At 43.3% G+C, this 14,517-nt stretch overlaps 2 protein-coding genes across 3 annotated transcripts in view; one reads left to right on the forward strand and one right to left on the reverse strand.

Annotated features, from left to right (window-relative positions):
* ssh1 (slingshot protein phosphatase 1) overlaps positions 1-4,729 on the reverse strand; it is a 52,914-nt gene extending 48,185 nt beyond the window's left edge. For both annotated transcript variants that reach the window (XM_033043748.1, XM_033043747.1), the window contains exon 1: positions 4,531-4,729. In XM_033043748.1, coding sequence (XP_032899639.1) covers positions 4,531-4,593 — 63 coding nt within the window. In that variant the 5' untranslated portion in view covers positions 4,594-4,729. The remainder of the gene's footprint in view (positions 1-4,530) is intronic.
* Positions 4,730-4,814: 85 nt separating this feature from the next.
* The window catches only part of dao (D-amino acid oxidase), a 29,317-nt gene continuing 19,614 nt past the window's right edge, over positions 4,815-14,517 (forward strand). The window contains exon 1 of the mRNA XM_033043749.1: positions 4,815-4,969. Within this exon, the coding sequence (XP_032899640.1) occupies positions 4,934-4,969 (36 nt within the window). The 5' untranslated portion in view covers positions 4,815-4,933. The remainder of the gene's footprint in view (positions 4,970-14,517) is intronic.

Consider the following 14,517-nt stretch of genomic DNA (forward strand, 5'->3'; position numbering starts at 1 on the left):
TAGCATTTGCAAACCAAAGGCAACACAGCTTTAGCATTTCCAAACCAAAGGCAACACAGCTTTAGCATTTCCAAACCAAAGGCAACACAGCTTTAGCATTTCCAAACTATATTTTCAAACCACATTAAGGGCACTGACAGGTCAGTAAAATCACTCACAGTTTAGTAGACATGTGTTCAGTGTTATTCACAGCTCAGACTGAGAGACGTGACCCTATCGCTCCCCCCATCTTGCAGAGACTGACTGAGGCACTCAACACTTCCAGGTTTTATAGTCCCTCTGGAAGGGGCGTGGCCTTCTGGAGAGAGAATCTCAACTTTTTTTAAACACGAATAACTCTTTTATTTTTCATCAATGGGAAAAATCCTCTTGTCCTGCACAGCGGAGGGGGACTCTGAATAAGATGGCCAAAAATCACAGCCGTACGTGGCAGCGTTTTTTCTAAAATCAGTATACAGAACAACAGGAAGTGGTCAAGATCAGACTTTTATTAATATAGATTTCAGCAACATAACTTTGGATTACATCTATTTTAACACATTAATAGATGACAAGAAGGCTGATGTATCAAGAGCAATGATTAACATTAGGGAATATAATATTGTTGCTATCATGAAAACATGTTGAAACAAGGGCAGGATTTACAATTCAATGTTCCTGGGTGTCGGGTTTACAGGCTGTAAAAGCGAAGGTGGGCCATGTAAAAGTGAATGTGGCATTGCAATATTATAGTGTAGTTGATATGGTCTACATCAGGGGATCCCAACCTTTTTCGTCCCGTTTACCCCAGGCAACTTTAATAGCACATAACAAATGTTATTTGACTTATTTATGAACAACTAATGATGAACAGATACTGACCGGTATGCCAGAACCAAACACAGTCAGTCAATGAGAAAAAATATGTACAAATCCAGATTCAACACATTTACCCCAAGTTGGGAACTCTTGGTCTACATGGACTTAAGTTAGACCTTTGATAAGATCCCACATGGAAAATTGAGCCAAAAGGCTAAAGCCCGAGATCTGGGTGAGTGGATCGATTAGATCTAAAATTTGCTTTGGGATAACAAGCAGAGGATGATGGTTGAAGATCATTTTTGTGAATGGATACCCAGGACCAATAGTGTACCATAGGGATCATTGCTGAGACCCCTACTGCTACACACATTTACAATCTGGATGTGAACATGGGATATATAATTATTAAGTACACAACGAATGGTGGAGGTGATGACTGTGAGAAGGGTAGTCTTTGGCTACAGATCAATTTTGATGAGATAGTAGAATGGCATTTGGAAATAATTCTGACAACTGTTTACATTATAGAAAACTAATAAGACTAGGATATTCAATTCAATTCAACTTTAATGTCATTGCACAAATACTAAGTATGGGTACAACGAAATGCAGTTTTGCGTCAGTCCGTAGTAGTAGTGCATATAGAAATTAACAAAAAAAAAAAGGAAAAAAAAAAGAAGATACATAATGAATGGTAGGATCCTAGGAACAGATGGACCTTGGTATACATATGTGATTCCCAAAAGAAGTAGCACAGGCAGATAAGGCGGTTAAGAAGGCATACAGGATACTCGTCTTCATTAACCAGGGCTTAGAAAAGCTAAGTTATGGTACAGCTGTATGAAATATTAATTTGGGCTGCATTTCAGTCACCACAATAATAAGGATGTTATTACACTCTTGGACAGGGGTCGGCAACCTTGTTCTGCATAGGGATCAGGCCGCATGTCTGTTAGCGGATGGTGGGGCATTAATGGTCCATGGATGGCATACACATGGATCCTACCCCCATCACGCCCCAGATGGCAGGCATCAAATCACGTGTTCATATAGATCACGCCCCTTCGAGGACACCTAGTTACAGGTGCTCACGAACATGGCGCACCTACGGACCATTGCCTTGGCTCTGCCCTGAAGGCGGTGGCTCAAATAACACACTCACTCATCCCCGGCCTATTGACAACCCCGATAATGAAACCCAAACACAGAAGGTGCGTGGCCGTGCCGGCAGCTTTGCGCAGGATGCGATACAGCCAGAGCTCCGCCATCGCAGGCTTCCTTGCATCGCCGCACCTGGGCGCCGCGACCTCAGGCCCAGGAGGAGGAGCCCGGCCTCACGCAGGGCGATGGGCAGCAGGATTGAATGCGACTTTTTCACAGTGTTTCACCCGATCTTCGGTCCGAAAATCACCTTCCAGGCACCAGAGATGACGGAAGTCTGCGGGCCGGACGATTACGGAAAAACAAAAAACGCCTGCGGGACAGATGATTTTGGGTTACAGGCTGCTGGTTGCTGACCCCTGTTCTAGGAGATGCAGAGATTTAGTGGGATACTGCCTGGGATGGAGCATTGCAGCTCTGTAAAGAGAATGGATAGGCTGAATTTATTTTCCTTTAAGTTGTGTAGCCTTAGAGAGAAATTATTGAGGTGCATGAAATTATGAAAAGCAGATAGGGTCGATATTTAGAAACTCCTGGAAAATGGGATTGGTATACTGTATATACGGTGCCCTCCATAATGTTTGGGAAAAAGACCCATCATTTATTTATTTGCCTCAGTACTCCACAATTTGAGATTCGTAGTAGAAAAAATCACATGTGGTTAAAGTGCACATTGTCATATTTTAATAAAGGCCATTCTTATACATTTTGATTTCACCATGTAGAAATTCCAGCTGTTTATACATAGTCCCCCCCATTTCAGGGCACCATCATGTTTGGGATACATGGCTTCACAGGTGTTTGTAATTGCTCAGGTGTGTTTAATTGCCTCCTTAATGCAGGTATAAGAGAGCTCTCAGCACCAAGTCTTTCCAATGCCTTTGGAAACTTTTATTGCTGTTTATCAATTATCAATATGAGGACAAAAGTTGTACCAATGAAAGTCAAAGATGCCATTATGAGACTGAGAACCAAGAATAAACTGTTAAGACAACCAGCCAAACCTCAGGCTTACCAAAATCAACTATTTGAAACATCATTAAGAAGAAAGAGAGCGCTGGTGTGCTTACTAATCGCCAAGGGACTGGCAGGTCAAGGAAGACCTCCACAGCCGAAGACAGAATTCTCTCTAAAATAAAGAAAAATCCCCAAACACCTGTCCGACAGATCAGAAACACTTCAGGGATCATGTGTGGATTTGTCAATGACCACTGTTCGCAGAAGACTCCAAGAACAGAAATACAGAGGCCTCACTGCAAGATGCAAACCACAGGTTAGCTGCAAAAATAGGATGGCCAGGTGACAGTTTGCAAAGAAGTACTTAAAAGAGCAATCACAGTTCTGGAAAATGGTCTTGTGGACAGATGAGACAAAGATTAACATATCAGTGATGGCAAGAGCAAAGTATGGAGGAGAGAAGGAACTGCCCAAGATCCAAAGCATACCACCTCATCTGTGAAACACGGTGGAGGGGGTGTTATGGCCTGGGCATAAATGGCTGCTGAAGGTACTGGCGCACTTTTCATTGATGATACAACTGCTGATGGTAGTAGCATAATGAATTCTGAAGTGTATAGACATCTTATCTGCTCAAGTTCAAACAAATGCCTCAAAACTCATTGGCCGGCGGTTCATTCTACAGCAAGACAATGATCCCAAACATACTGCTAAAGCAACAAAGGAGTTTTTCAAAGCTAAAAAATGGTCAATTCTTGAGTGGCCAAGTCAATCACCTGATCTGAACCCAATTGAGCATGCCTATTATATGCTGAAGAAAAAACTGAATGGGACCCCAAAACAAGCATAAGCTAAAGATAGCTGCAACACAGGCCTGGCAGAGCATCACCAGAGAAGACACCCAGCAACTGGTGATGTCCATGCCATGGATCGCAGAATTCAAGCAGTCATTGCATGCAAAGAATATACAACAAAATACTAAACATGACTACTTTAATTTACATGACATTGCTATGTCCCAAACATTATGGTGCCCTGAAATGGGGGAGACTATGTACAAACACTGCTGTAATTTCTACATGGTGAAACCAAAATGTATAAAAAGGCCTTCATTAAAATCTGACAATGTGCACTTTAACCACATGTAATTTTTTTTCTATTAGAAATCTAAAATTGTGAAGTACAAAGGCAAATAAATAAATGATGGGTCTTTGTCCCAAATATTACGGAGGGCACTGTAGGTACTAGATGGCTGGCATAAACAAAGTAGGCAAAAGAGCACATTTCTGTTGTCTCTGACTTCATATATTTTAATGTTAACTGCATACCGAATATGCACGAGTATGTTTCACAATGTTAATACTGTTATATAGTTTGATCGGGTGTAAAATCAAACTGAATAATGTATATGAATCTGATAATTAACATTATGTAATAAAATATGATCAACTATGATCATCTAGAAGATAATTCATTTAAACGTTTAATTCATTTAAACAGCGTGATTATATGAGCTTTTAGGTACAATGGGCTGGTCCCAAAGAGGCCTTAACAGCTCTAGTATTCCCAGCCGGTCACATTCCCCACCGAACAGCGTTGGACGACACTCACCGACACGCTGGGACTGGAGGAAGCGCTTGGAGTGGGAGAACGCTGCACCGTGACCAGGGCCATCCTGGTGGCCTTTTCGAGAGGAGAGGAGAGGGGCTCGGGTTCGGCCGAGGCCCGCGACCGACCGACCGACCGACGGACGGACGGCCGAACCGCTAACCGCCTCCCTCCCTCCCTGCGCCTCTGGAGCCTCCTCGCACTGGAGTTGGGGAGGTGCGGAGCGCGAGCGCCTGGTTGGGCGGGACAATGGACGCACGAGCACGAGCTCGAGCGTGGGGCGGGACGGAGCGAGCGCGCGAACGACGAACGCGCCGCGCGCACACGGAGGTCGAGGGCAGGGCCGCGGGAGGGACAGTGCGATGGGAGGGGCCGTCGAGAGACACACATCGATAGGAAAGTTTGCATGGAAGCCTGGCTTCACTTAAACACGCAAACCGAGGTACAGAGAACTTGAAAGCGGCTTGTTATTTGTTCCTCTTTTCACCGCATGCAGCGACGGGTCTGGCAGGTTCCACCTGTGGAGAGAGTTGGAGAGAGAGTACGTGAGCCGTGTCCAAAATGGTGGTGCTGAGACAGATTACTCTGTGGAGGGTATCGACATTTCATCTTTGGCCATTCGCGAATGACAAGGCTGAACTTTGATATTTATTTATTATCTAAACTGTGCCATTAGTGTCGAAAGAAGAGTCCCGGCCCGAAATGTCCTCCAGAGATGCTGCCTGAACCGTTAATCCAAGACTCAGACTGTGTGTTTTACTCAAGTTTCTCGTATCTGCAGTATTATATCTCTATTTTCCATTTTGCTGTCCACTGACCAATGCTGCCCGGAAGGCAGCTATGAGAAATTAAAAATAGATTAAGATGGAAGTCCTAGATAGAGTGGATGTTTCTAGTAGAGGGGTAGTCTAAGAAAATAGGGCACAGCCTCAGATTGAAAGGATGCACCTTTAGAATGAAGATGAGGAGGAATAAGGGAGTTCGGTATTCTGAAAAACGCAAGGAATCATGCGATATGTCAAAGATTGAACACTATAAATATAAATTGAAGAAATCGCAGTAGATTCAGTGAGTATAGTTTGTGTCCAATTTGTTTTGTCTTTTTTCAGTGGGGGGAGAGACGAGACTGGCGCTAAACTGGGCCGCGCTGCGGGCGATCTTCAGCCCGGAGTTGGAGCTGGCCAGGACTCTGGGCTTGGGGCTGGGCGAGGAGGTTACTGCTGCTGCCAGCACCACCAACAGCAATAGCAGCTCCAGTGGGCGCCTGGCCTGCCCAGCCCATGGCTGGCAGGAGCCCGTCCGCAGACTCTCCGACCAGGACAATTCCAGCAGCAGTGGCTCCGAGTCGCCCAGCCAGCCGGCGGCTGCCCATCTTCAGTAGGATCTTGGTGTCGGACTGAGGGGAGGGGGGTGGAGATGGAGGGATGCCGGCCAACCCAGCGGGAAAGGCAGAGCTGAGCTGGAGCCAGCGGCTGCATGTCCGGGACCGCCCCGCCAGCCCAGGGCCACCCCGGACACCTCCGGACAGGGACGGGATGCCGGGAAGGGCACGGGGATGGCCAAACAGCAACTCAACAGCATCCGCAGCGACGGGGAGCCGACAGCGACCCTGATGATGGATGAAATGCAAGCCTACATGCAATGCAGCACTACCGTTGCAGAGACTGTTTTATAGCTAGTGACTAATGACTTGGGCATGCGCAGTCGGAATACCGAACTAGCTTATTTCTTTAACTAGGGGTAAATCTGTGGAATTCATGCCAGAGACGGTTCTGGAGGCCATCATTGGGTACTTTTAAAGCGGTGATTGATAGGTTCTTGATTAGCAAGGGTGTCAAAGGTTACATGGAGAAGGCAGGAGAATGGGGTTGAGGATGAAAAGTTGATCAGCCATGATAGAATGGCGGAGCAGACACTATGGACTGAATGGCCTAATTCTGCTTCTATGTCTTAAGAACATAAGATGGAAAGGCGAGCAGGCCAGTCAGCTTCTTTGCAAAACTCAGTAATATGGGGAGAATCTTAAGATACAGAAGATCTGAGAATAGGGTGAAGAAAGTAAATAATACTGGGTCCTGAACTCAAGCCCTTTAATCACTCCCATGTTCTAATCATAATTTACTATCATGCCATCAATTCCTCCGCTTATCAGTGACACTCTCACCTAACCGCATTCTGAACTCCAATGCAGAGTTTACCATAAACCCCACTGTCAACAGTGTTATTGTTTGACAAACCAATCTCTGTCTTGCAGATACACAAAAAAGCTGGAGAAACTCAGCGGGTGCAGCAGCATCTATGGAGCGAAGGAAATAGGCAAAGTTTCGGGCCGAAACCCTTCTTCAGACTGATCGGGGGTGGGGGGGGGGGGGGGGGGTGGGGGTGGGGGTGGGGAGAAGAAAGGAGGAGGAGCCCGAAGGCTGGGGGATGGGAGGAGACAGCAGGAGGGCTGAGGAAGGGGAGGAGATAGCAAGGACCAACAAAATTGGGAGAATTCAATGTTCATGCCCCGAGGATGCAGACTCCCCAAGCGGAATATGAGGTGCTGTTCCTCCAATTTCCGGTGTTGCTCGCTCTGGCCATGGAGGAGACCCAGGACAGAGAGGTCGGATACGGAGTGGGAGGGAGGTCAGGGTGGTTATTGCGGACCGAGCGGAGGTGTTCGGCGAAACGATCGCCCAACCTCCGCTTGGTCTCACCGATATAGATCTGCTGACATCTAGAGCAGCGGATGCAATAGATGAGGTTGGAGGAGATGCAGGTAAACCTCTGTCGCACCTGGAACTACTGCTTGGGTCCTTGAATGGAGTCGAGGGGGGAGGTAAAGGGTCAAGTGTTGCATCTCTTGCGGTTGCAAGGGAAAGTGCCCGGGGAGGGGGTGGTACGGGAGGGGAGAATTGACAAGGGAGTTATAGAGGGAGCGGTCTTTGCAGAAGGCAGATATGGGGGAAGATGTGGCGAGTGGTGGGGTCACGTTGGAGGTGGTGAAACTGACGGAGGATTACTTGTATGTGACGGCTGGTGCGGTGAAAGGTGAGGACTAGCGGGACTCTGCCCTTGTTGCGAGTGGGGGGATGGGGAGAGAGAGCAGTGTTGCGGGGTATGGAAGATACCCTGGTGCGAGCCTCATCTATGGTGGAGGAGGGGAACCCCTGTTCCCTGAAGAATGAGGACATTTCAGATGCCCTGTGTAGCAGAGGTAGAGGTCGGGGATGGGGCACTGGTACGTATTGAACAAGGATTGCTCGACGTAACCGACAAAGAGGCAGGCATAGCTGGGGCCCATGCGTGTGCCCATAGCTACGCCTTGTATTTGGAGGAAATTCAGTCTCTGTCTTGCAGAGACTGAATGTCCATGGAACATGTTCTCAGTGCTAAATATCAAATGGTCTCCTCGTATTATCTTTGATCATATTTCTCCAGGCTCTACCTTCACTGTATGTGCCCAGTTTATGGCAGGTAGTTGAGATGCTGCCCTTCCCACAAGATGATCATGGTAAAGGAGTTGGAAAAGCAAACACCAGTAGAGTTCCCTAACCAAAAGCTTAGGATAAAGTCTTGTAAGTCTTATCATAATCAATACCATCGGAAAAACAAGTACAAGCCAGCATCCTTCATCGATCATGGGCACTTGCAAAATGTTGTGACTCAGACCATGACAGGCACTAAGAACTCCTGAATCGATCACCACCAGGTTGCCAATGACATCAAATGGTCATCGGAATAGACATCATGCAGCATAAAATTAGGGTTGAACAGACGCAAATATCCTGCAAAGAAAATTCTTCTCAGTAAGGATCATGTGGATAACTCAACAAGTTCCACTCAACAGGGACTATAGCATGGCCTGGCCTGCTGTGGTCCACTACAGTCAGTACCTGTGAAGATGCTTTTGGCTTCATTATGAGAAAACTGCAAAAATGTCTTGATGAAAATGACTAGGTACAGGAACTAATAATTGTAAGACATTAATGGATTGCAAATACCGTTATGTGTCAGAAAATAAGAACCCAGAGCAACAGGCAACAAAAAAAACTTGTGACCCAGAACAACAGAAGATGGGTTGAAGGAAAGCAACCAACCAATTATAATATGCATGGATTCTTCAGTACAGTCAAGACTATGACAAAACACCAAAGGACCCATCTCGATGTGAATGAAGAATTAACTCGTCGAGAACAGAATATTAACCAGAAGGAGCACTTCAAAGATATTCTTAGCAAAGCTGCATTTGGGACAAGTGACCTTGGTTCTGTCCTGCAGCACACCATTCACTGTAATTCTGGCACTATCCCAGTTTGAAAAGGATATTGGAAAGGACGGTCAACAACCTGAAATCAATAAGGCATTTGAAAGAACAAATTCATGCTGACGGATGAAAAAGTGGAAGGGAGGTATTTTTGGCATTAATTCATGACCTTGTTGCCTTCATCTGGGAAAAGGAGGGCATGCCAGGGGAATCTCAGAGATGTTGTAATCATGACCATCCTGAAGAAAGTAGCCAAGTCTGATTGTGGTATCTGCCTGGAGGTTATTTGGAAGGAATCTTCTTCTTAACCATCACCTCGCAGGGCATGAAGAACTACTCTCACTGTTGCAATGCCTATTCTGTCCATCAAGCGGTGCAATAGATGTGATCTTTATCATAGTTTGACGTTTTAACGTAGATGCTTGCGACAGTGGTCTTACTTTAGACCAAAGTCACTCTAATTTCAGTCAAAGGGTTTAGAATGCAGATAACACGTGAAAATGTGCACATTCAATGGCCAAGCACCCAAGTCATTGTTATTGTTAATGCCTTCTGGAAAACATATAAAAGGATAGGCCTCATGCTAAATATCCAGAAGACAAAGGTCTTCTACCAATTTGTTTCCAATGCAGAACACTGGTCCCTCAACAGTTCCCCAATGACACACGATATCTTTTCATATTGGTCACATGTCTCAAAACTTCTTGGTGAAGACAGACATCATTGACAATTTTCACAACCAAATCTAGTGTGCCATTTTGACCTTTGGTCAATCGAGGTAAATTGTGAGGGGCCAAGATCCCAAATCCGGCACCGTGTCCACAAAACATCAACGATCAGTCCTACTGTTGCTTCAGAAACATGCACTGTTTTCAGTATGGCCTTTTAAGTGCTGGAGGAGTCTCACTAATAGTGTCTCCACATAATCCTTCAAAATCATTTGTCAGTTAGGTGCACCAATATTAGGGTAATCTAATTTGACTATCTTCCCCTATCTGTCTTTCATGATCTTCTGTATTTCTCTCAGCTTCAATCACTCAAGGGAAAACAATTAACTAGCCTGTCCAATTGTTCCCAATGATAAAAATCCTTCAATCCAAACATACCCTGATGAATCTCCTCTGTACTTACTCCTGCACAATCACATCCTTCTTCCAGTTTCCTTTCGACCAGAACTAAACACAATATGCCAAGTTCAGTGCGTTTGTTTTGTTGAAACATAATGTTGCAACTTTTATATCTTATGCCCTGACCTATGATGCAAGCTTGCCATATTCTGTCTTCCCCACCCTAGTGACCTGGGTTGCATCTTTCAGGAAACAATGGAACCCAACGTCTCTGCTCATCATTCTTTAAAGCCGTAACGTTTACTGTATATGTCCTACCTCATTTACTTCCCAAAATGCATCATCCTGCAATTGCCCAAATTTAATTCCATCGGCCTCTTTCCACTAATCAGCATCCTGCCTTGCCTTGGACATCCTTCCTCGCTATTCACATCACCAATTTTCATGTAACCCGCAAATTATTTTTCATACCTCCTACATTTACATCCAAATTATTAGTATATATTATATGCAGCAAAGGATGCAGTACCAATATCTGGCACACCAATTGTCACAGACTTCCAAACAGAAAAACATAATTCCATCACTGCGGTCCTATCACCAAACCAAGTTTGAATCCCATTAACCACTTTGCCTTGGATCCCATGTGTTTTAACCTTCTTGACCAGCCTACTATGCAGGTCCTTGTCAACTGTCTTATTAAAGTACATGTAAACAACATCTACTGCCATGCTTTCATCAAATCTCCTTAGCTATCTCATCAAATAAACTAAAATAAGACAAGATTTTCCCCTCACAGTGCCATGCTGACTATCCCTAGTTAGTCTTTGCCTTTCCATATTTGCAAAAATGTTCTCCAATAATTTCCCTACCGCTTCATAAGGCTCACTCATGTGTAGTTATCTGGCATATCCCTATTCTTCTTAAATTAAGGAACAATATTAGTTATCTTCCAATCTTTAGGTGCATGTAGCTGACGAAAATGCAAGTATCTCCAGGCAACATAGCCCTCCCTGAACTCATTATCTTCCATGTCCTTCTCCTTGGTGAAAACAGAGAAGAAACATTCATTTAGGAATTGCTCACATCCCCTGACTTCACACATTACGCTGTGGTCCCTAATGGGATTCACTCTTTCCCTAACTGCACTGTTGCTCCTAATGTACTTCTCATCTACAAAGCATATTTCATAATATTATTTTGCATTCCTAATTTCGTTATAAGTTCTCTTATACCCTCTATATACCTCAAAAGGACCTGCTGGATTGTAGTTCCCTACATCTGTCACCTGCCTCTCATTTTCTGTTCAAACATTTAATAACCTTTGTCATCTAAGGTTCCCTAATCTTACCATCTTTAATTTTTACCCTTACCAGAACATGCTATCCCTGCACTCTTGCTAACTCTTTTATAAGACGCCTACTTGTCAGATGCTGTTTTACATGGAAAATATCTACTTTTGCCAGGTCCTTTCATGTGTCTACCCCAACCTTTGAACCTCAAGTTAAGGACTTAAGTGTATCCCTTTCCACAACAGCCTGTTGTGTTAATACGTTTCTAAAAGCATAATGCCTGGTTTAATAAATGGATAAAAATGTGTAAATCAATCACTCAGAATCCAGGGTGGAAGGTTGGCTGTTTTCTCAGAAATACTTTTTTTTTGTCCCTTGTTCTAAGAATGCAATCAATATAAGTCTTGGGCATACAACCTCTTGAGACTGCTCTAACATTCAATAACATTTTAATTAGTCCTTTACCTCAAGTCCAATTTCTTGTTCAATCCCCATTTCCCTTAAATAAAAACAAACAAATGCAGGAGTTAGCAGGCCAGGTTGCATCTTGTAGAAAGAAAAACAGTTAACATTTTAGGTCAATGACCATTTGCCTTGATTTTCTTAACATGCAAAAATCTCAGTATTGAACACACATGGGAGTATTCCAATGATTTACATAATTTTCCTATACATCTACTGGATTTGCACATGCCAGCAGGTCAGAATTTAATGCCTGCTCCTGATTTTTCTTGAGAGGGTGAACTGCTTCTTGAACTGCTTCAATTCCAAAGAATTCCCATAGAGTTTTCAGCGAGGGAGCGCATCTATTTATACAGATAGCGATAAAGAAGGAATAGTGACATATTCCTACAATGTTTTTTAGAGAGGAACTTGCAGGTAATAAAATTCCATTGCACCTTCAGGTTTTGTTTTACTTTATCTTAAGATTTTTCTTAGAAAGTACACTCAACACAAAATTCAGCAAAAAATTATAACAGCTTAACAATTTTTCCCAGTTTAATCATAAATCAGTTATAATGGAAAATGAATTAAAAAAATCATACACTATCCTGTACCATTCAATGTGCTGTTCTGCATATACATATCATGTGGCTCCATTGTTCGGATATCCCCAAAGTACATTAAATGTTTACTTCTGACGTGCTGACACTTTTAATATGTATTGGCAATATGTGTACTGTACGACATTCAAAATAGAAAATAATCTGTTCGGCTGCACTAAAGAAGATGGAAGGTTATGCCGATTTTGGGGTTCAAGATTAAATTAAATATTAGACGGCATGTAGCAAAAGAGGAAGTATCTCAGTATTAAAAGGTGGAGACTTTTACTACAATTGCTCAATATGCCCTGGCTACAAGAGTGGACCCTGAGGATTTAAATCGCATTATTGTTTAAAAAGGAAGGGGTAAACAAAGCAATTTCAAGCCCTTTAGCATAATATCGGTAGTGGCAAATTATTGGAATTCATTCCAAAGGACCGAATAAATCTTCATTTATAAAAGATGCAAATCAATCAGTAACAGTCAACATGGAATTGTAAGGGAAAGTTCTATCTTGTTGAAATTTTTGATCTAATACGAAAGGTCAATGAGGGCACTGTATTTCTGAAGAAGGGTCCTGACCCAAAACATACCTATCCATGTTCTCAAGAGATGCTGCCTGTTCCTTTGTGTAAAGCAACATCTGGTAATCCTTGTTTCTGCTTTATATTTGGTGTAATGTACATAGGATTTAGCAAACCCCTTGATAAGTTCCTATATGATAAACTATTCAAGAAAGTAAAAGCTGATGGTTCGGTTGGGTTAGGTTAGAGATACAGCGAGGAAATAGGCCCTTTGGCCCACCGAGTCCGTGCCAGCCAGCGATCCCCGTACACTAACACTATCTTACATGCACTAGGGACAATTTACAAATATACTAAGCCAATGAACATACAAACATGTACGTGGTGTGGGAGGAAATCGGAGATCCCGGAGAAAACACATGCAGGTCAAGGGGAGAATGTACAAACTCCATACAGACAAGCACCTGTAATCAGGATCAAAACCAGGTCTCTGACGCTGTAAGGCAGCAACTCTACCGTTGTGCCACTGTGCTGTCCAAAATAGAGGGGCAAATGTAATCCCAAACCAAAGAATAATGATTGTTGGATTTTTTCTGACCAGAAGGCTGTACCAATGCGTTTTCATTGCGCTTGGCATTTGGTCCTTCACGGTTTGTAAAAATATATCAATTATTTAGATTCAAATGTACAGTTTATAGTCAGGAGGAAAGCTTTAAAACTGTAGGAACATCTACATAGTTAGGACAGTTGGGAGGAAAAGTGGTAAATTAAATTCAATGCAGTGAGGTGTGAGGTAAGACAATATACAACAAGTGAGAAGACACTCAGTGGGGTGAAATCCAAAGGGACCTTGCATTCTTTATCTACTGATAAAGTCTGAATCTACTGATAAATGATGAGTCTGAAGAAGTGTTTCGGCCCGAAACGTTGCCTATTTCCTTCGCACCAGAGATGCTGCCGCACCCGCTGAGTTTCTCCAGCACTTTTGTTTACCATTCTTTATCTACAGATCTGAGCTATAGAACTTGTCAGGTCAATAAGGTGGTTAACACAGTACATTGGATGGTTTTCTTTATTAACTGAGACCAGTTAATATAAGTGCAGGGAGATCATTGTTAAACCTTTACATAGCAAGTTGAATAATAAAAAATGAATCTATTCCTCTTGGCAGAGGGAGGTCAAAAACTGTGATTGTACATTTAAAACCATTGGTGGAAGGATTGGTGAGGATAGCGTTGAAAAATATAATTGCATCCAGAAGTTGTTTGGGTCTAGAACTCTGCCTGAAAGCCTAGTATGTAGGAGCAGAAAACTCATCAGATTGAGAAAGTATTTGATGTGCCTTAACCTCGAGAATACAGACAGGTTGGGTTGTAAAATATAATCAGGTTGGGTGTCTCAGGCACAGTGGGCTGAATGTCTCCTCCGTGTCATAAATGTTCTTGGACATCATGTTTGAAGTACAGTCACCTCTGTTATGCAGAAAACATGACAGTGAATTTGCACGCTAATAGTGCAATCAACAAGTAATCAGTTGTAACAATGTTCTTTACAAGATATATTTGGACAGGACACCAGAGAATGCTCTCCTGAATCAACAACTTTCTAACTTAGAGATGAGACCAGTTCAAGTGAACTACATCTAACACGCTGTAAACAGCCAGAGGGTTTCATATTGATGAAATTGCAAATGAGTTAGTTAATGATTAGTGCATGTGTTACTGTCGTAGGACCGAAGGTCAAAGACTTTGTTCTGATCACCAATAGTGTTATCTGTCCTACAGCCGAATATTTGAATCATTTTCATTTGTTTC

Source organism: Amblyraja radiata, chromosome 25 (genome assembly GCF_010909765.2).
Source record: "Amblyraja radiata isolate CabotCenter1 chromosome 25, sAmbRad1.1.pri, whole genome shotgun sequence".
NCBI classification, from domain to species: domain Eukaryota; kingdom Metazoa; phylum Chordata; class Chondrichthyes; order Rajiformes; family Rajidae; genus Amblyraja; species Amblyraja radiata.